This window comes from Bos indicus x Bos taurus, chromosome 10 (genome assembly GCF_003369695.1).
Source record: "Bos indicus x Bos taurus breed Angus x Brahman F1 hybrid chromosome 10, Bos_hybrid_MaternalHap_v2.0, whole genome shotgun sequence".
Taxonomy (NCBI): domain Eukaryota; kingdom Metazoa; phylum Chordata; class Mammalia; order Artiodactyla; family Bovidae; genus Bos; species Bos indicus x Bos taurus.
The window spans coordinates 44696118-44719411 of record NC_040085.1 but is presented as its reverse complement, the minus strand read 5'-3'; the positions used below and the strand labels follow the sequence as shown (position 1 = coordinate 44719411).

The window sequence follows — 23294 nt, the reverse complement described above, 5'->3', positions numbered from 1 at the left end:
TGAGAGTTCGACTATAAAGAAACCTGAGTGCAGAATTGATGCTTTTGAACTGTGGTGTTGGAGAAGACTCTTGAGAGTCCCTTGGACTGCAAGGAGATGCAACCAGTCCATCCTAAAGGAGATCAGTCCTGGGTGTTCATTGGAAGGACTGATGCTGAAGCTGAAACTCCAGTTCTTTGGCCACCCAATGCAAAGAGCTGACTCATTTGAAATGGCCCTGATGCTGGGAAAGATTGAGGACAGGAGAAGGGGACAACACAGGATGAGATGGTGGGATGGCATCACCGAGTCAATGGACATGAATTTGGGTAAACTCTGGGAGTTGGTGATGGACAGGGAGGCCTGGCGTACTGCAGTTCATGTGGTCGCAGAGTCAGACATGACTGAGCAGCTGAACTGAGCATGAGAGTGAATATAACTTAAAAATATTTGTTTATGTATTTATTTATAGTTGTGCTGAGTCTTCATTGTGTGGGTTTCCTCTAGTTGTATTGAGCAGGGGCTACTCCCTAGTATGTGGGCTTCTCATTGCCGTGGTTTCTCTCGTTGCAGAGCATAGGCTCTAGGGTGCACAGGCTTCGTAGTTGCAGCCTGTGGGCCCTAGAGCGCATGGGCTTCCGTTGTTATGGCGCATGGACTTAGTTGCCCCAAGGCATGTGGGATCTTCCCAGACCAGGGATCGACCCATGTCCCCTGCATTGGCAGGTGGATTCTTAACCACTGAACCACCTGGGCAGTCTAAATATAACTTTATGAGTTAGTGTTTTCTACCCATGCTTTTTTGTTCATATGGTTAGTTGGCCACTTAGTGCATTGTTTCAAAGTTGCTTTAGATGTCTACTGTTTCTGTAGGCTAGAAAGCCCTTCAGGGAGGGGAGTTTTGTTGTATCTATTCTAGGTTAGGTGGCTATATGCTGCTGCTGGTGGCTATATCAGATCAGATCAGTCGCTCAGTCGTGTCCGACTCTTTACGACCCCATGAATCGCAGCACGCCAGGCCTCCCTGTCCATCACCAACTCCCGGAGTTCACTCAGACTCATGTCCATCAAGTCAGTGATGCCGTCCAGCCATCTCATCCTCTGTGGTCCCCTTTTCCTCCTGCCCCCAATCCCTCCCAGCATCAGAGTCTTTTCCAATGAGTCAACTCTTCGCATGAGGCGGCCAAAGTACTGGAGTTTCAGCTTTAGCATCATTCCTTCCAAAGAAATCCCAGGGCTGATCTCCTTCAGAATGGACTGGTTGGATCTCCTTGCAGTCCAAGGGACTCTCAAGAGTCTTCTCCAACACCACAGTTCAAAAGCATCAATTCTTCGGCGCTCAGCCTTCTTCACAGTCCAACTCTCACATCCATACATGACCACAGGAAAAACCATATCCTTGACTAGACGAACCTTTGTTGGTGGCTATATAGTAGATGCCAAATGTCTTTTTGCTGTTTTTGTTGTTCAGTGGCTCGATCTTGTCTGACTCTTTGAGACCCCATGGACTGCAGCGCACCAGGCTTCCCTGTCCTTCACCATTTCCTGGAGCTTGCTCAAACTTGTGTCCATTGAGTCAGTGATGCCATCTAACTGTCTCATTCTCTGTCATCCACTTCTCCTGCCTTCAGTCTTTCCCAGCATCAAGGTCTTTTCCAGTGAGTTGACTCTTCTCATCAGGTGGCCAAAGTATTGGCGCTTCAGCATCAGTCCTTCCAAAGAATGTCTCTTAGGTTGGGTTATTCTAAAGATTAGTATCTCAACTAAGCTATTTTACAACTTTAAAGTTGTACAGATTCTGTGATTCTGAATATTCCACACTGGCCTAATTTTTGTGGTTTAAATGACAGAAATTATTTTCTTTAACACTGAAGAGCTCTTTTGGCATCATAGCTTGTTTGGCATGGAACACTTTTTTTTCTTAAATGTAATTTGTTTAAATTCAAAGTTATTTGTCTAAGAAAGGGAAAAGTTCACATTTTGAAACTCTAAAAATAACATACTGGATGGATGATGCCAAAACAATGGTTTCAGTCAGAAAACCATTTCTCAATCCAGCATCTAAATGAGAACTAACTACTGAATCTTATCATAGTTACTAGGCTTTCACTGTTTTAAGGCAATTAACAGCAGTATTGAGAAACCTAAGTAATGAAATATTTTTAAAACCTCTAATTTTTTCAGATGTCTAATGCATTGTGATGATCAAATGTTCCTTATATAAGCCTGATGTAATGTGAACGATCATATCTTATAATACAGCTTTAAAGTTTTAATGAAAAGTATGATTTCATTCTCTTAGTAGATAGATAAATTCACCCAAATCAGATCCCGTCGATCATGCATTAGTCTATTAAGATTATTTTTAAAATAATGCTCTTAATTGGCTATGGAATTTACTAAATTTGCTGAGATAAATTTCCTAGGATAGTTTTCTGTACAGTTCTAGGGAGAAGTACAAGAGTGACTTAAGTCTGTTTAAGGAACTATCTTATTTCTATAAAAGTGGTTTTTCAAACTTGAGATGCAGATACGGGGTGAGAAAACTTCAGGAAACTTGACTTAGCATGTATGCATACATGTTGACCTACCCAGCAGGGCTTATGGTATTAGGTTCAAAAGCATTTTGATTCTTGATTCTTTTCTCCTTATTTTGAGACATCTTCTGTTTCTATCATATGTAGGATATTTAATAATATAATTAATCAGCATGTCAGCATAATTTTTGATCCCTTTGGTAACTTAATAATAAGATTTGTGTGTATGTATGTGTTAGTCACTTAGTCATGTCTGACGCTTTGCGACCCCATGGACTATAGCCCACCAGGCTCCTCTGTCCATGGAATTCTCCAGGCAAGAATACCTCCAGGCAAGTGGGTTGCCATTCCTTTCTCCAGGGAATCTTACCCACCCAAGAATTGAACCTGGGTCTCCAGCATTGCAGGCAGATTCTTTATTGTCTGAGCCACCAGGGAAATCCCCAAGGTCATTTATGTTCTAGACATAAACTGTTAAATAATTTAATGCTTATTTTTTCAACAGATGTGAATTATTAAAAAGAAAATGGCCCAACGGAGCACTGTATTTCCTTCTCTTGTCACCGAGGAAAGGTATAATATATGGAAAATATGCATCTAAGGTATACTTTTTCTTTCCACCAATTCCATGAGGGCTGCTAGTGGGCATGATGGTCATTATAAAAGAAGCCTTGCAGCTTCTTTTATATCCAAGAATGACTTTTCTTAAGGGCAAGAGTAGTACTCTTGTGTCCCCTCTCCAGCTTCTGACTTGTAGGACACTGTGGACCATTCAGTGATTGTGACCGGTGGAGATTTCACGGTAGCCCTGCATTACAGTTGTACTTCTGATTAACAATAAAATGTACCTCTGGAGGCTTATGGGCGGATATCCCCACTAAAACTTTTAAATGAGAAGTTGCAAATTGAGCGTCCATAGGCCAAAACTGGCTCATAGAAGTAATACATTGTTTGGCCTGGATCATCTTAAATACTTTTTAAATGAGTTGTTAACATTTTAAAAATCAGGTGGGGACTTCCCTGGTGGTCCAGTGGTTAAGACTCGGTGCTTCTGATGCAAGGGGCACGGGTTTGATCCCTGGTCGGGGAACTAAGATCCCACATGCCTTGTGGCATGGCCAAAAATACATAAATAAAAATCAGGTGACTTCACATACAAGCCTAAATTTCTTGGTTCTTCTTGAACTATCAGATGATCTGGAAAAAAGAATCTGGGTTCCCAAATGGTTACTCATGGGTGGAACAGAATTGTGGCTCCCTTAGGTGAAGAATGCCCCTTTCAGTTTCTCAAAGTCCCTCTTGCGTTGGGAGGGCATGGAGCCTGCTACCAGCACACTTGACTCTCTGTGGACCATTGATTAAAGATGCTGCCTGTCTCACAAAGAAAACTCTTTGGGGCAGAAATTCTGCTTCAAATCTTCATTTAGCTTGTAAGGATAGATACTTTGCCTTTCCTGGGAAGTCTTGAATCTGGCTTTAAAAATGATTTTTTTTCCTAACTGACAACCCTAGTAATGTGGGGCTCCCTTCTGTAGGCGAGTTCGAACGATGCCCCGACACAGCCAGTCCCTGACCATGGCACCCTACTCATCCGTAAGCCTAGTGGAGCAACTTGAAGACAGGATCCTCTGCCACGAAAAAACCACAGCCGCCCTTGTGGAGCACGCATTCCGGATCAAAGACGACATCGTCAGCAGCTTGCAGAAAATGCAGAACAAAGGGGGAGGCGACCGCTTGGCCAGGCTGTTCTTGGAGGAGCACATCAGAAACATCACTGCCATAGTGAAGCAACTGAATCGGGATATCGAGGTATGGCATGTGGAAGTGTGGTGCGTTCCCACAGACAGATCTGCCCCACACCTGATGACCCCTCACAGGCATTTCTGCCGTCAGACCACAGCCATCTGTCTTGTCCAGTCTTAATGATTGCCAAGGAAACAGCTTGAACAAATACATTAAGTATATTCCAGTATCTGGTAGCAGTTACTGTTAGTGTTATTTGTGTTTAATCTCTGTGTACCTTGCTGATTACTAAATCACTTTGTTTTGTTTGGCTCTCAATGGAAAGAGAGGAGAACTCATCAGATAGTTTCCCTGTAAAACCCTTCCTGTCGTTGAAGACAGCTATTAAATCAATTACTAGGTCAGCCTTTGCTGCTTCAGATGAAATGTTTCTAGGTCATAATGATTATATATAATACAGTTGATTACTCAGACAATCTGGGGATTTGAATTGCTTCTCAGGCTTGCTTTTATTGCTCTATTTTTCTCTGAAATGAGCCCAAGAAAAGGCCAATATTGTCTATTTTTAGAGTTTGTAAATTTACTGCTGTTTATTGGGCAATCACAGGGACCACAGAATTTAATTCAGAAAGCTTAAGATCATTTAGGGCCCGGGCTAACATCACTGAACAATGTCAGTACTTCCCTGGTGGCTCAGATGGTAAAGCGTCTGCCTACAATGTGGGAGACCCAGGTTCAATCCCTGGGTTGGGAAGATCCCCTGGAGAAGGAAATGGCAACCCACTCCAGTACTCTTGCCTGGAAAATCCCATGGACAGAGGAGCATGGTAGGCTACAGCCCATGGGGTCGCAAAGAGTCGGACACGACTGAGAGACTTCACTTCCTCACACATGTAGTTTGAAAATATACGAATAAAAGGTATATGGCTAGATTAAGGAAAACCTTTGTCTTATGTCATGGAGATTGTATTTTAATTATGCTTCCTGAAATCAAGACTCTCTTTTCAGTTTCAGATTTGTATTTATTTATTTTAAGAGCTTTACTGAAGTACAATTGAAAAGCCACAGAAGTCTACCCATTTTAAGTGTACAATTCAATGATTTGTAGTAAATTAATAGAATTAATGTTGTGCAACCATCAACACAGTTCAGTTATAGAACATTTCAATCACTCCCCAAATTTCTATCAGCCTGTTTGCGAGTAATCCTTCCTTCTACCCCAGACCCAGGCAGCCACCAGTGTGCTTTCTGTCTCTATAGATAATTTGTCTTTTCTGGACATTTCATATGAATGGAATCTTACAATATGAAGTCTTTTGCATCCAGCTTCTTTCACTTAGCATAATCTTTTTGAGGTGCAACCATGTTCTAGCATGTATCAGTATTTCGTTTCTCTTTATGTCTGAGTGGTATCATATTGGACTTTCCTGGTGGCTCAATGGTAAAGAGTCTGCCTGCAATGCTGGAGACCTGGGTTCGATCTCTGGGTTCAATCCCTGGGTCAGGAAGATCCCCTGGAGAAGGAAATGGCAACCCACTCCAGTATTCTTGCCTGGGAAATCCCATGGACAGAGGAGCCTGGAGGGCTACAGTCTGTGGGATTGCAAGAGTCAGAAATGACTTAGCGACTAAACCTACCTAATAGTATCCTATTATATGGATATACAGCTTTCTGTTTTTCCACTTATCAGCTGATCGACATTTGGATTGTTTCCAGTTTTTAGCTATTGTGACTAAAGGTATTGTGAATATGTGAACATGTCTTTGTATGGAGATATATTTTAATTTTTCTTGGGTAGATGACTAGGTGTGGAATTGCTGGGTCTTGTAGTAAGCTTATGTTTAACTTTTTAAAATGTAGCCGAACAATTTTCCGGAGTGGCTATGCCGTTTTACAATCCCACCAGGAATGTGTGAGGACTCCAGTTTCCCTACTTCATCCCCAGCACTTGCTATCATCTCTCTTTTTGATTATAGTCATTATAGTGGCCGTGTAGTGGTATTTCATTGTGCTATTAATTTGCATTTCCCTAATAACTAATGATGTTTTCATGTCCTTATTAGTCATTTGTGCGTCTTCTTTGGTGAAGTGTCTACCCAAGTCTTCTGCCCATTTTTTAAAATTATTTTTTATTGTGGTAAGATACTTATCGTTTTAACCATTTTAAAGTGTGCAGTTCATTGACATTAATTACATTCACAATGTTCACCTCTGTTGATTTTCAAAACTTTTTGATTATCCAAAACAGAAACTGTATTCCCAGTAAACAATAACTCTCCATTGCACTTTCCCCTCAGCCCTGGGCAACTTCTGTTCTGCTTTCTGTCCCTATTCTAGGTATATCACAGAAGTGCAGTCATACAGTACTTGCCCTTTTGTGTCTCGGTCATTTCACTTATAATGATTTCCAGATTTTTTATCCATGTTGTAACATGTGTCAGAACCCATTTTTAAATTAGGTTATTTTATTATTGAATTGTAAGATTTCTTTGTATATTACAGATACAGGTCCCATATCAGATAGGAGATTTGCAAAATATTTTCTCCCATTCTGTGGCTTCTGTTTTCATTCTCCCAGTGGTGTCTTTTGAAGCACAAATTTTAATGAGGTCCAACTTACAAGTTTTTTAAAAAAATGGTTTATATTTTTGGTGGTATGTCTTGAGAACTGTTTGCTTAACCCAAGGTCATAAGGCTTTTGTGCTCTGTTTTCTTCAAAAGTTGATTTTAGTTTTTACCTTCAGGTCTGTGAGTTACTTTGAGTTAATTTTCATGTATGAAGTGAGGTTAAAGATCTAAGTTAATTTTTTTTTCAAATGGATATCCAAGGAAAATCGATCATTTTCCCGTTTGCCCCTTTGTCAAAAATGAATGGATCATAAAATTTAAGGGTTAATTTCTGAATGCCATTGATTTGTATGGCTTTCCTATGCCAATACCACATTGCCTTAATTTTTAGCTTAAGAGTACATTTTGAAATCATACAGTGTAAGCCCTCCAACTTTGCTCTTGTCAAAATTGTCTCTCTCAGCTATTCTAGGTCCTTTGTATTTCCTTATAAATTTTAGGATTAGCTCTATTAAAAAACTCTGCCGAGATTTTGACAGAGATCACTTTGAATGTATAGATCAGTTTGTGGAGAATTGCTGTCTTAATACTGAGCCTTCAGTGTTGCAAAGCATCAGCTCTTGGTTTTATTTTTTTCACATTTGCTTTTTTGTTTTCTATTTCATTGCTTTCAACTCTAGGTTGTTTCATTTTTCTCTGCTTATTTTAGGTTAGTTTGCTTTTCTAGTTTCTTCAGGTAGAAGCTTAGGGAATTGGTTTGAGATCTTTCTTCTTTTCTGATAATGGTGTTTAAAGCCATAATGTGGCCTCTGAGCACTGCTTTGGCTGCTTCCATGAGTTTTGGTACGTTGTGATTTTGTTTTCATTTGGTTTAAAGTATCGTAAAATTTACCTTGTAATTTCTTTTTTTTTGGTACATGTGTTACTTAGAAGTATGTTATTTAATTTCTGAATGTTTGGAGTTTCCCTATATTTAGTGGATATTTTGTGGATTTCTAATTTAATGTGGGCAGAGAACGACTTTGTATATCTTTAATCTCTTTAAATTTATTTAGACTTGTTTTTAGAGATTTTTTTGATGTGCATCTTTTGTTTTAAGTCTTTATTGAATTTGTTACAATATTGCTTCTGTTTTATGTTTTGGGTTTTTTGGCTGCAAGGCATGTGAGATCTTAGCTCCCTGACTAGGGATCAAACCTGCACCCCCTGCATTGAAAGGTGAAGTCTTAACCACTGGCCCACCAGGGAAGTCCTGAGACTTTTTTTTTTCAGTTATTGAATGTCCGATTTTTATTGTTGAATTGCCCATTGCTCCTTTCAGTTCTGTCGGTTTTGCTTCATGTATTTCAGGGCTTTGTTGTTACATGTGTATACATTTATAATGTGTATTTTTTCCTGATACAGTGATTCTTCTGTCATTATAAGATGTCTCTCTTTATCTCTAGTAACATTTCTTGTTTTCAAGTCTCTTTTGTCTGACATTAATATAGCTATTCCAGCTCTTTATGTGGAGAAGGCAATGGCACCCCACTCCAGTTCTCTTGCCTGGAAAATCCCATGGACGGAGGAGCCTGGTGGGCTGCAGTCCATGGGGTCGCAAAGAGTCGGACACAACTGAGCGACTTCACTTGCACTTTTCACTTTCATGCATTGGAGAAGGAAATGGCAACCCACTCCACTGTTCTTGCCTGGAGAATCCCAGGGATGGGGGAGCCTGGTGGGCTGCCGTCTGTGGGGTCCCACAGAGTCGGACACGACTGAAGCGACTTAGCAGCAGCAGCAGCAGCAGCAGCAGCAGCAGCTCTTTATGACTATTGTGTACGTAGTTGATTTCCTTTTCTGAGAAGTCTCACTCAGCTTATACCCAAGGGAGAACCTAGAATACCACATGATTAACCATTTTCACTGTCTTTGGAGATTACAGCACACCTTTACTAAGGACAGAGATTTACTCAGAGTTGTATCCTACTGGAGTACGTTTGTCTTTTTTTAATAAGGGGATGGAGTTGATCTTTGTTGCTTTGGTGACTGATGGCATCCATTTCAATTTCTTTGGATCATAGCTTTATTCCATTGGATACAGGCTAAGATGGCTATTAATCAGAGTGCCTTATCACATTTTTTGATAATGAGGATTGGAGTCCATAACACAGACCAGAGCATTGAGACTCTCATTTCCTGGAGTCTGAAACCTGAGCAGAGTGTTACAAGGACATGAGTATCTTTCCAGCAGCTGTACCTGTAGGATGTTAGGTAGTGGTCCTACTGCCTTGACCCTAGGAATTGCCTTTTGTGTCTTTTTCTCAGTCTGGATCCCCAGCTGTCCTGTTGATTGTACGCACTTCTCCCCTATAGCCTTCCAGTAAATTCCAGATTTTTCACCTAAGCCAGAATCAGGTTCAGTTTCTGGCAGCCAAAGAACTCTAATGGTATCCAAGAGGCATAGAACATGTAAGAGACTGCTGCAGATAATTTACTTGTTTTCGGAAAGTGGTGTCTATATTTAGAATGATCTTTTCAGTATTATATTTGAGTGCTAAAGCAGTTTTATCCCAGAGACTGAATAATTTGGCAGCCCCAAGTTGGCACCTTCTCAAGATTGAAGAACCCCAACTTAAACATTTCCATTTTGAAGAGAGAGATATATTAGGAGGCTGATAGCCCTGCTGTACTCCATTCTATAAAGGGTGATGGATAAAATCAAAGTGATTGGGGAGAAACAATGATGCTCAGATCCCTGATCCTTCTACCAGTGGTGAGAAATGTGTTGCAAAAAATTGCAAACCCTCCTGTTTCATGTTAGAAAATGGTGTGACCTCCCCATTCTTCCCACACCCAGCATTTCACTGTGGGTACTCTGCTTGGTTCTCTTTGCTTATGTGGGTGGTGGACAGACTAGAGACTGGAAACCATCCATTCTGCAGTACTATCCTCAGGTAAAAGCAGAGAGTGTAATTCTACCGTTAGAATTTTTTCTGTCTGCAAAAGAGGTGATAGTACTTAAGCTGCAGCTATGGGGTATCTGGAGGATAACTTCCCTTTTGGTAGCTGCTGTGTACTAATCCAACAATCAGAACCATTTCAAATATGTAATTTCCAACTTCAGCTGAGCCCCCAGTGCTGTTTAATAGCTCCTTCATTCTAGGAAGCCTTCACCACCAGTTCCCTCCCTGGCCTCACTTCTTTTTCCCTTAATTTATCGTGGGCACCCAGCACTTGGCACTGTTACCACAGCATTTACTGATTAAGTCTAGCATTGTTTCTTTGCACGTCTGTATCCCTTGATAGAGTGGGAGCCCTTCAAAAAGAAAGGAACTTTGTCTTTCTCATCTTTCCATTGTCCAGCACAATGTTTGGAACAAAATGCCATGAATGCTTTTTAAGTGAATAAATGCCCTGTTCAGATGGAAGCCCGTTGCAGATCTTCTGGTAGCAAAAAGAACTGGAAGAGACCCTGAGGTCCTTTGTGCAAACTCTGTCCTTTTCAAATGATGCATCCAAGGGCCTGGGAAGTGAAGAGACTTCTCTGAGATCTCTGTTGTTGTTCAGTTGCCAAGTCGGATCCGACTCTTGTGACCCCATGGACTGCAGCACGCCAGGCCTCCCTGTCCTTCACCATCTCTCAGAGTTTGCCCAAGTTCATGTCCATTGAATCAGTGATGCCATCCAACCATCACATTCTCTGTCGCCTCCTTCTCCTCCTGCCCTCAATCTTTCCCAGCATCAGGGTCTTTTCCAATCAGTCGGCCAAAGTATTGGAGCTTCAGCATCAGTCCTTCCATTAAGTGTTCAGGGTTGATTTCCTTTAAGACTGACTGGTTTGATCTCCCTGTTGTCCAAGGGATTCTCAAGAGTTTGAAAGCATCAGTTCTTTAGCACTCTGCTTTCTTTATGATCCAGCTGTCATATCCGTACATGACTACTGGAAAGACCACAGCCTTTACTATATGGACCTTGGTTGGAAAAATGATGTCTTTACTTTTTAATACACTGCTTAGTTTTGTCATAGCTTTCCTGCCAAGAAGCAATCATCTTCTAATTTCATGACTGCAATCACAATCCACCATGATTTAAGAGCCCAGGAAGAGGAAATCTGTCACTGCTTCTACCTTTTCCCCTTCTATTTGCCATGAAGTGATGGGACCGGATGTTGAAGCTGAAACTGCAATACTTTGGCAACCTGACGAGAAGAGATGACTTATTTGAGAAGACCCTAATGCTGGGAAAGATTGAGGGCAGGGGGAGAAGGGGACAACAGAAGATGAGATGTTTGGATGGCATCACCGACTCAATGGACATGGGTTTGGGTGGACTCCGGCAGTTGGTGATGGACAGGGAAGCCTGGTGTGCTGCGGTTCACGGTGTCACAAAGAGTCGGACACGACTGAGTGACTTAACTGAGCTGAACTGATGGGGCCGGATGCCATGATCTTAATTTTTTTAATATTGAGTTTTAAGCCAGCTTTCTCATTCTCCTCTTTCACCCTCATCAAGAGGTTCTTTAGTTCCTCTTTGCTTTTTGCTATTTAAGTGGTGTCATCTACATATCTGAGGTTGTTGGTATTTTTCCTGGAAATCTTGATTCCAGCTTGTAAGTCATCCAGCCCAACATTTCTCATGATGTGCTCTGTGTATAAGTTAAGTAAACAGGGTGACAGTGAACAACCTGTTGTACCACTTTCTCAATCTGAGCCAGTCACTTGTCCCATATGAGGTTCTGTGATGCTTCTTGACCCACATACAGGTTTCTCAGAAGACAGGTAAGATGGTCTGGTATTCTCATCTCTCCAAGGGTTTTCCACATTTTGTTATGATCCACACTGTCAAAGGCCTTAGTGTAGTCAATGAAACAGAGGTAAATGTTTTTCTGGAATTCCTTTGCTTTCTCTGTGATCCAGCAGATGTTGGCAGTTTGGTCTCTGGTTCCTCTGCCTTTCTTTCTCTTAGCTCTCAGGATCTAAACCCAGACTGTTAAACTCTAAAGATGAGCTCCTTTCACTTTTCTACTTTGCCTCTTGAAAGCTCCTCTAAACTCTGATCTTAGGTAACTAACTCTCAAATGTGACAGGCAGTGCTATTCGTCATTCTTTGCTTTCTGAGTATTTCTACCCTTGGCTCCCCCTCCCACCCCCAGGAAGAATTTCTTCATAGAACTAGGTAATTACAGATGAAGTTCGCACTGAGTTATACCCTACCCTCTCTTTCCTTTGGTGTGAGTTCATTGAGCTGCTTAGATAATTTGAGTTAATAGCAAGCATACCTAGAAATCCAAAATCATCAATCATTCAGGCTTTTGCTAATTATTTTTCTTTAAGATATGTTTTTAACATGATTTTTCTTTAAAGTGTATTTAAGATGATTTTTTAAAAATAATTTACAATGGGGGTTTATAGTAATTTCAGTTCTTCTGTTTTTTCCATCTGAAACACATTTTGAGTAATGATTATTCTTTCCTTAACCAGACAGCACTCTTCCATTTACATATATTTTTGGAGTGTGTAGTTTGCAAATGAATAGATGATTTCCATTTTAGAGAGGGAAGTCTGAAGAAAATCTATTTCTGGAAAAAAATTTTACTTTGCATATATGAGCACGCACTTTTTTATAACTAGTAATAACTGTATATCATTATGAAGTAACAGAAGATAGTTTGGAAATTTAATAGACTTTTATATGAAACAGTAATTACATAGTTTTTTATATATTGTGAGCCTAAGCATGTTTACCCAAACATAACTAAAATTAAGGTGCTTAATGAGACATCAGAATTGCCACATTGTAGCCAAACTCTGTTAAAATGAAATCATAGTGTAGATTAGAATTTTTAAAGTACTAAAAGTAAGTCTTTATTTATAAGCAACATAAAATTGGAAGGATGGATGCTATGAATAGGTGATATGCACATTTAAAGCAAAGAGATGTGAAGATACTCAAATTGTATTTAAATGATATGAAAGGTGTATTTTTTGTCTGTAGATTCTTAATTTATTCTGTAAATTGCCTTTTAAAAAAACATTCTTGTGGCTTCCCTGGGTCTTCGTTGCTGTGTGTGGGTTTTCTCTGGTTGTGGCAAACAGGGCTACAAGATCTCTAGTTGTGTTGCACAGGCTTCTCACTGTGGTTGCTTCTCTTGCTTACAGAGCATGGGTGCTGGAGCACGGACTCAGTAGTTGTGCGCATGGGCTTAGTTGCCCCCCAGCATGTGGGATCTTCCTGGGCCAAGGATTGAACCCATGTGCCCTGTGGCGCAGATTTAAAGAATCTGCCTGCTAAGCAGGAGACACAGGTTTGATCCCTGGGTCAGGAAAATCCCCTGGAGGAGAGCTTGGCAACCCACTCCAGTGTTCTTGCCTGGGAAATCCTGTGGACAGAAGAGCCTGGTGGGCTATAATCCATGGGGTCACAAAAGAGTCGGACATGACTTAGCGACTAACAACCACCACCACTGTATTGGAAGGCAGATTCTTAGCCACTGGACTACCAGGGAAGTCCTTGCCTGGTTTTTAGGTTATTTTCATCACTGGTTCACACTGGTTTTCCAGTTCACTCAGTAAAATTTACTGGGTATTTGTTTTGTAAAAATATATCCCCACAGAGTGATTTTGTAATATAAAGTAAAGCTGAAACCATTCTCAACATGTACAGCTCACTTCAGGCTCCTGATGGAGCTAGTTGAATTGAGGTGTGTTAATACTGCATCCTGGGACTTCCCTGGAGGTCAGTGGCTAAAACTCTGTGCTCCCAATGCAAGAGGCCCTGGTCTGGAAATTAGATTCCCATGTCACAACTAAAGATTCTACATGCTGCGATGCAGATCTGAGATTCTGTGTGTTGCAGCCAAGACCCAGCACAGCCCAATAAATAAATAAATATTAAGAAAGTACTCTATCTTGGTAAGTTTGGCTCAATAAGTCTTTATGATTATCATGTGGCTCTGTACACAGTTATATACAAGAAGAAAAGTAAAATATATTGTTAAACCACTGGCCTATGTGATCCTCAAGAACTAGAAATGAATCTTAATTTATTTTTAGCACCTCTACAGTGTCTAGCACATCGTAGGAGCTCAAGAAATCTTTCATAATCAAAGGCTCTGGGGTCCTTGGTTCTTTGAGAACCCTATAGTTATTGCCCATTTTCTTTCAGCAGATACAAATATCAAAACAGATGATTCCTGTGGGCTAGTATCTAGTAGGTGCCTGATAAATATTGACTAAAAGCATCTATTGTTTTAATACATCCTGACTCATTGTCTCCATTGGCAGTTTGCATTGCTATATGGAGTATGTTATCAATTATGTATTCCTCAGAAACTTTCCACAAATTATCATCATCATAAATTCAGAAGAGGTAATGTAGTCAACTATGAATTATACATGTCTGGATTATCTATACTGTTTTTGATTTAAGCTGATATCAGTCCCTGGGAGCCAAGTCCTGGTAAGCAGTCCATGGCCCCTTTTTTGGGAAGGGAAGGTGAGCTTTCCCTTTCCTGCCGATTTGATGGCTTAGGGAAGTATTTGGGACCCCTGTGTCTCCTCGGGGCTTTCATCGTGTCTTTGGCCTTTGGGGAGCCAAGCAGTGGGGTCTGCTACCCAGCTGGCTGGAATCTGAAGACCTTCTCCTGGTTTCCCTGTGCTCAGGTTTCATAATGGCCTGCTGGCTTGGAGTGTTTCCTTCGACTGAGTTGGGAAATGGGAAAATGTATCAAACCCTTATTTAATTCACTAGATGATACATAATTTTCTGTCTTAATAATTTGCAAATGGGCTGTTGAAGAGTTTGCTAAGGTCAAGTGATGAGTGCATAGGGGCCCTTATTAACATGTCACAGCAGAGTTGTGGACAAATGATGTTAACGTATCGTTGGGATGAACAGACAGGAGCTTGGTTCGTCTTGAATCTAGCGCACCGTCAGTGAGGAGAGCCCCTTGGCCATTGGACCTCATGTAGTTACCTAAAAAGGGGGTTACAGCTTGTAGCTCTATCGTCTTGTCCCATTGCAACAGACGTATTAATAGAATAACATTGATGATTGTCATGTGTATTAGTCTGTGACCTCCAAAGAAATAAAACCAATAGCACATATTTACGATGAGGTTTTGGCTCACATGATTATGAAGACTGAGAAGTTCCACCAGTCTGTAAGCTGGAGTACAGGAAAGACGGTGGTGTAATTCCAAGGCTTGGGAGCCAGAGAGACGATAGTGTGGATTCCTTCAGTCCAGGTCTGAAGACCTGACAATCAGGAGTGCTGAGGGCAGGCCAGTATCCCAGCTCAGTTAGGCAGAAAGCAAATTCCACCTTCCTTCTCCTTTTTTTTTGGATTATGACACTCAGTGGATTGGATAATGCCTCCCCAAGTTGGGGAAGACCTTCTGTTTTACTGACTTCACCAATCCAAATCCTAATCTCTTCTGGAAACACCCTCACAGACACCCCCAGAAATAATGTTTATCCAGCTGTCTGGGCATCCCATGGCCTAGTTAAGCTGACATAATTAACTATAATGTTATCCAGATTCTTTTTTTTTTTTAAACTCTACCCACTAGACTTGGCTTGTCATGTGGCTTGACTCTAGGGGGAGAAGATAGTGAATGGAGTTTGACTATTTGTTTAGTTCTGAATATTTGATAGAGATTTTCCATGTAAATTAACAAATTGGTGTTTTGGTGTCTGCCCTGCCTGTAATACATTTTAGCTTGTCTGTCTCCATCTTTGAGGGCCTGATCAGCTCCAGGCACCAGCTAGATAGAGTCTTGGAGCCTTCAGTGTAGACGATCAAACCCTGGAACATGGAGGTAAAATAATTAATAAATTACTCAGCCATCTATGGGGAGCCAGGCCTTATGTGAGGTACTGGGGCTAAAGCTGTGACTCAGGCATACAAGACCCCTGCTTTTAGGCCTGCTGCACGTTCTAGTGGGATTTATAGGTGCAAACCCTAAGTGGCCAGGGTAGTTTCAGCCTAAATCCAGGGCTCTGAAAAGGTAATTTGATGGAGAGTGATTGTGGGCTGTTGTAGGTGGGCGTATAAGGTGACATGTAAACTGAGACTGGAGTGACAGAAGAGCCAGCCAAGCCAAGGTGATGGGGTGGGGGAGGAGACACGCACGGAAGAGAACATTCGGAGAGGAGGCACTGCTGGTTCCAAGGCATACGCTGTAAGAAGCTTGGCATGTTAGAGGAGCAGAAAGAGGACCAGTGGGACTGGAGTGTCATGGGTGGGGGGTGGGTGGAAGTGGGTGATGGGACGCCATTATTTAAACAAAAGAATTTAGAGAAATTATTCATATGTTTGGTTCTGAGGATACACTAGTTAATAAAACAGATGAAAAACCCTTGCCCTCATGCTGCTTACAGACTGATTTGTATTTCAGAAAGATCGCTCTGACTGCTGCCTGGAGAAGGGAATGTAGGGAAGCTAGAATGGGGGCAGAGGGCATCCAGAGTGGCTTGGATTCGGGAGTCAGGGTAGAGATGGAGAGGAGTGGATGGGTGCTAGATCTGTCTTGGAAGTGGCGCTGATAGGACTTCCTGCACATTAGAGTTAGAAAGACTTCTGCTTAGGACTTGGCAAGTTTTAGGGCTCCATCAGGGCTTCCCCTGTGGCTCGGTGGTAAAGAACCCACCTGCAATGCAGGAGTCGCAGGAGACGAAGGTTCAATCCCTGGGTCAGGAAGATCCCCTGGAGGAGGAAATGGCACCCACTCCAGTATTCTTGCCTGGAGAATCCCATGGACAGAGAGGCCTGTGGGACTGCAGTCCATGGGGGTCACGAAGAGTTGGACATGACTGAGCAACTGAGCACACGCGCATCGGATATCCGGGTGGACATGCCAAGAAGGCAGTGGATATACGAGGCTGGAACTCTGGGGATTTTTAAGTCTAGTGTGAAAATTAAAGAGCCATTGTCAGGAGATGCTGTCGCCCTGCGCTGCCGTAATTGGGTCCTTCTTCGTGGGATTTTGGAGTTATATTTTCATTTCCAAGTCCTCACAAATCTGAGGAGAGTTGAAGAGAGAAGCATGGAGGGCTGTTCTTCTTGGTCATTCCTAGGCACCTCTGGCCTGTCTGTGGTGAGATCCCTGGGCATGGGTCTATATCTCCTTTGCAAAAAAGGCATGATAGAATGCTGTGAGGCTCACACAGGGCGGGTCTTTCCTACTGCCTCTGGCAAGGGATCATCCTTAAAGGTAGGCCACATATTAGAAAAAATACATGAAGACTCAGGACATCACTTTTTCAAGGTGACTGGCCTCTTCTCTCTTCTTATGTGAATTTAGACCATGTACTTCCCACCCTGTAGTCTTACTTGCTACAACTGAGACTCCTGAAGGCATGCTTGGTGCTCAGCACATAGTAGGTCTGCAGAAAAGAGTTTCTTGAACTGAATTGGCAATAATGGAGAGTTGATTATATGCTTTTTAAAGTAAACACATAATGATGACATATTGTCCCAAAATGACAAATTAAGAGAACATTTCTGGCTTTACAGAAGGATTGTTTTTCTAAGACTTCATCATGTGGGGGTGTTCAGTTGCTCAGTCATGTCTGACTCTTAGACTTCATCATAGAATTTCTTTAAGTAATAAGCTCTAGAATGCCTTCTGTTTTCACGTAACTTTTCAGTAATGTGAATGTTGTGTTAAATTCAGACATAATTCTCTCTGTATTATTCAAAGAAAACACTTCTAATATAATATCTCATTCATCTGCATAAGAATTCTGAAAGTTAAATGGGGTTTTCTGAGCATTGAATCACACACACATATACTCTAAGCATTAACACACACACACACACACACTTACTTTTTTTCTGGTTATAAAAATAATGTAAGCACATTGTGGAAAATACAAAAAAGGAATCAACTGTAATCTAACCCTAGAGATAAGCGAGGCGTTAATATTCTAGTATTATTTTTTATGTACCTTATACACAGCAGGAATCATGCTGTGTATTTATTTATACTCTTTCTTTTTGCTTAATAGTAAATTGTACACATTTTCTCTGGTTTCTAAGAGCACTCCATGAACCTCTTACTGGTTGCATAATAATATACCATGTAAATACCTTGTAAAATACTTGGTCTATGCATCACACTATGAAGACATCTTTGTGCATTCATTTTTGTCATAATACTTATTGTTTGTTTTAAGATTTATTTCAAGAACTGGTCAAAGGTTATGAACATTATGAATATATTTTTGAAGGACTGTGCTCTGGAAACGTTGTAGCATGAGGGCCAACTGTGCATTTTCAATTTTTGATACATATTTTAAAATTATAAATTTACTAAAGTATTTACTTCTTTAATAGATGGAAGTGGTACAATTTAAAATGTTTTACTTTTAAATAGACATCACTTTTTAGAGCCACTTTAGGTTCACAGCAAACTTGAGCTGAAAGTGCAGAGTTGTGACTTACATAACCCCTGTCCCCACATAAGCACAGCCTCCCGCACTGTCCTCATCTGCAGCATAGTGGTGCATTATAACGGTATGGTTTTATTTCCTGTTTATTTGCTTATAGAAATACTGGATGTTTAAAAAAAGTGTCATTTATTTTTAGCACCTGTTTTGTGAATTGCACTCATGTTCTTTGCTTAGTGATTTTTTACAAAGATTTGTGTGTTTTATTTTTTGGCTGTGCTGGGGCTTCATTGCTGCATGCAGGTTTCTTTAATTTTGACTGGTGGGGGCTACTCCTCATTGTGGTGTGGAGGCTTCTGTTGCGGTGGCTTCTCTTGTTGTGGAGCACAGGCTTCAGCAGTGGCACAGGGGCTTAGTTGCCCTGTGACATGTGGGATCTTCCCAGACCAGGGATTGAACCTGTGGCTCTTGCATTGCAAGGCAGATTCTTAACCACTGGACCACCAGGGAAGCCCTGCTTGGTGACTTTTTTGATTGAGAAACAAATGAAATGATTGGTTGGAGCCTTTGTCATTTGTACAGTGTCTAATGCAGTGTTTTTTCCAGGAGGGGTCTGTGAACCATGACCTTCTACATTTCTGGGCCCTTGCTTTGGTTCCCTTGGAGTGGGGTCCAGAAACCTGTGTGTTTAACAGGCCATGTGGCTGTCCTTACACACCCCAAAGATGGCTGAGAATCCATAGTCATAAGCTTTATTAGAAACAAAAATTTGAAGCATTATGTACCAAAAAATAAATATTTACTTTCTATTAACTGTAACAATAAGCATTATTTCCTATTAAAAGATAAAGAGCTCACTAGCACATTCTCATCAGTGGGAGAGTGTCAGAACCAGATTAGTCAGATCTCAAGTTTTCTTGCAAGATTGTGTTCTGATGACTAACATTTTATTATTCACAGGTGATTGTAATTGGGATTGCATTCTTCTATTCTGTTGAGCAGGTTCATTCAGAAAAAGCTGGAAACTACAGCAAACAAGATAGGTCTCGCAGTTCCAAATTCCTTTCAGTGAAATTTTTTTTACTGTCACTATCAGTGTTACTCAGTCTATAGTGACTTCAGCCAGATTTCCAAAAAAGAAAATGCAGAATCCTCATATTCCTCATTTCTGTTTTTTACAAGGAAATTTGAAAATCCTTAAAAACATGTATGTAAGTGTACTTTTCTGCCTATACGTTATACTTAAAAAACAGTTGATAGTGGGACTTCCCTGGTAGTCCACTGGCTAAACTCTGTGCTTCCACTGCAGGGGCATGGGTTTGATCCCTGGTTGGGGAACTAAGATCTCTCATGCTGCATGGTGTGGCCAATAAATAAACTAATTAATTAAATTAAAAAAATAGTTGATAGAAGGGAGCACAGAAGCAGTTTATGCAAGGCATAAACATATTTTCTAGTGGAGCTTGCCTGTTTATTTGCAAATTGGACTGCAAATTGTCATAATACCAGAAATCATCAAATTTCCAGAAATGGTAGCAACCAAGTAGTTATAACCTCAGATATGCAGATGACACCACTCTTATGACAGAAAGTGAAGAGGAACGAAAAAGCCTCTTGATGAAAGTGAAAGGGGAGAGTGAAAAAGTTGGCTTAAAGCTCAACATTCAGAAAACGAAGATCATGGCATCTGGTCCCATCACTTCATGGCAAATAGATGGGGAAACAGTGTCAGACTTTATTTTTTTGGGCTCCAAAATCACTGCAGATGGTGACTGCAGCCATGAAATTAAAAGACGCTTACTCCTTGGAAGGAAAGTTATGACCAACCTAGATAGCATACTGAAAAGCAGAGACATTACTTTGCCAACAAAGGTTCGTCTAGTCAAGGCTATGGTTTTTCCAGTGGTCATGTATGGATGTGAGAGTTGGACTGTGAAGAAAGCTGAGCGCCAAAGAATTGATGCTTTTGAACTGTGGTGTTGGAGAAGACTCTTGAGAGTCCCTTGGACTGCAAGGAGATCCAACCAGTTCATCCTAAAGGAGATCAGTCCTGGATGTTCATTGGAAGGATTGATGCTGAAGCTGAAACTCCAGTACTTTGGCCACCTCATGCGAAGAGCTGACTCATTGGAAAAAGACACTGATGCTGGGAGGGATTGGGGGCAGGAGGAGAAGGGGATGACAGAGGATGAGATGGCTGGATGGCATCACTGACTCGATGGACATGAGTTTGAGTGAACTCCAGGAGATGGTGATGGACCGGGAGTCCTGGCGTGCTGTGATTCATGGGGTCGCAAAGAATTGGACGTGACTGTGCGACTGAATTGAACTGAAGTTGTTATACATGAATGTATCCTTAAATGTCTAGATTGGTGCAGGAGGCAATAGGAAGGTCAGTGGCTTGGTGTGCCTTCTTTCCTATCGCCAATTCTAGAGCCACCTTCTTGATCAGCTGGGATGGGCAGGCGGGAAGGCCTGGGGGAGCCAGCAGAGACCTGGCCTGAGAGAGCATGACAGTGAGGTCCTGGACACGGTGGTTTAGGAGTCAGAGAGAGAAGGCCAGTCTCCCTGGGCTCGTGCACCCTGTGATTGAGCTGGTCTTCTGCCCTCACAGGCTAGGCAGGCTTCAGAGAGGAGGGTGCAGAGATGCTTCCTCCTGGCTCCTCACCTGGATGCTGGCTCTGTGAGGTCACTGGCTGCACCTCCAGCTCTTCAGCTTCTTCCACCATACTCTTCCACTAATCTTACTCCAGTGAGCAGAGAACAAGAAGAGATGTCACACCTAAGGGGGCCCAGCAGCGAAAGGGAGGAAGAATAAGCACAGCTGTTAGAACAGACCTAAATGAAGTAGGAGACAGGTGGACCTTGAGTGAAAAATAATTAGGGCATGTTATGGACTGAATGTTTGTGGCCCCCAACCCCGCCCCTACCAAATTCATGTCTGAAGCTCTAACCTCAGTGTGATGGTATTTAGAGGTGGGGCCTTTGAGCAGTAAGTAGGTTTAAGATGAGATCATGAGTGTGGGGCCCTTATGGGATTAGTGCTCTTATAAGAAGAGGTAGAGCTCCTTTTTTCTGGCATGTGAGGACCCAGTGAGAAGGTAACTGTCAGGAAGCCAGGAAGAGAGCCCTCATAGTACATGCTGGCACCCAGATCTCAGACTTCTAGCCTTCAGAACTGCAAAAAAAAAAAAAAAAAAATTATTGTTTATTTATAATAGTCTGTTTATTATTTATAAGGTGTTTTGTTATAATAGCCTCAACTGAGTAATAAGACAGAGATTAAGGAGATCTGAATACAACATAAAATTTCTTCCTTGAACTTAAATTTGTAAAAGTCAGTAGAGACACAGATGATTGCTTTTATGAATTGAATCAGTTGCCTATGAGGGAAAGTAGATGAAGTGCTGAAAAATCAGTGCCAGACACAAGGAGAGGAAAATCATGAGGGGGAAGATACAAGACTTGGAGGGCAGATCCAGGACAGCCAGCATGTGAATAATAGGAACTGCAGAATGAGACAAAAAGTAGAGGGAGAAAAAAAACAATAATAGAAGAAGAATGTTTACCCGAGTTGAAGGTAAATCTGAGACTACAAACTGAAATGTTCAATGAGTTCTAGGTAGAAATCAATTTTTAAAAAAATCCACAGTTTTTTTCCTGATAAAAATCCTCAACTCTGAAGATGAAAAACAAGCATCTAGGCATAAGGAGGGAGAAGGCAATGGCATCCCACTCCAGTACTCTTAACTGGAAAATCCCATGGATGGAGGAGCCTGGTGGGCTGCAGTCCATGGGGTCGCTAAGAGTCGGACACGACTGAGCGACTTCAATTTTACTTTTCACTTTCACTTTTCACTTTCATGCATTGGAGAAGGAAATGGCAACCCACTGTTCTTGCCTGGAGAATCCCAGGGATGGCGGAGCCTGTTGGGCTGCCGTCTATGGGGTCGCACAGAGTCGGACACGACTGAAGCGACTTCGCAGCAGCAGCAGGCATAAGGAGGCAAGGTACTTTTAGGGGAAGAAGCATCAGACTGCCTGTCAGCTTCACAGTTCACCAGGAGGAAAGGCATTTATGCCAAGAATTTCATACCCTTTCAGTTTATCACCCATCCTTCACCAGGAGGGAGGAAGAGAACAGACACAGCAGGGATCCAGAGGGTCTTTCATCCAAGTGTCTGGTCTAAGGAAGATGCTGGAGGAAGGACCCTAACCAAAACACAGTGATGGTGCCCAGAGATCCTAAGATGGGGGAAAGGAAAAGGAGAAACACAAAAGATAATCGGTGATCTTTAGGAAAAGACCTATCATTTCTAATGAGAACTAAATGTATACCACAGGGAACTCTACTCAGTGCTCTGTGGTGTGGCCAATTCATTTTGCGGCACAGCAGGAACTAACATTGTAAAGCGACTATACTTAAAAAAAATCCCAAACCCTATCATTTTATGTAAATGGATATCAGTAAATTTAACAGAAGCCTTAAAATAAGAAAGAAGAAGAAGAAAAAAGATAATAAAGAAGGGCCATTCAAGCAAAATTCTAATTGTATCTCAACTAGAAGTACTGGGTTATTTTAGCAAAGAATGGTTGGTGTGGGGAAGAGCAAGAGGGGACAAAAGTAAAAATCCCTCCACGTAAGTCATCCTGGGTGAAGGGTGAAGGAGGGTAGGTGTGCCTTATGTGGAGGAGAGCAGTGCTGTGCAGGGAAAGAGCCGGGAGTAGGTGCAGATATGGTTATAAAGGTTGGGAAAGGTGAGCTGAGCCATTCATGGACCATCGATGGCCAGGGACGCTCCCCAGATAACAAAGGGGAGAAAAGGTAATGCATGGTAACCTGATTAAACCAGGCAAAACAGGGGAAAGGAGAAAGGAAACAACAAAAAGCAACATAAGTTGTAAATATAAAGTGAGGTGTAACAATAAGGTCCTGCTGTATAGCACATATTCATTTAACTATATTCAATATCCTATGATAAACCATAATGGAAAAGGATATGAAAATGTATATATATATGTATTAATATGTATGTATGTATAACCGAGTCACTTTGCTGTGCAACAGAAATTAATGTAACATTGTAAATCAAC

At 41.5% G+C, this 23294-nt stretch overlaps 1 protein-coding gene across 2 annotated transcripts in view; it reads left to right on the top strand.

Annotated features, from left to right (window-relative positions):
• The window catches only part of FAM81A (family with sequence similarity 81 member A), an 85542-nt gene that overhangs the window by 19574 nt on the left and 42674 nt on the right, over window positions 1–23294 (top strand). Inside the window, exons 2-3 of one of the 2 annotated variants that reach the window (XM_027553867.1) lie at window positions 3022–3089; window positions 4052–4325. In XM_027553867.1, coding sequence (XP_027409668.1) covers window positions 3043–3089; window positions 4052–4325 — 321 coding nt within the window. In that variant the 5' untranslated portion in view covers window positions 3022–3042. Of the gene's footprint in view, window positions 1–3021; window positions 3119–4051; window positions 4326–23294 lie in introns of both variants that reach the window. The other variant, XM_027553868.1, reaches the window with a different exon arrangement.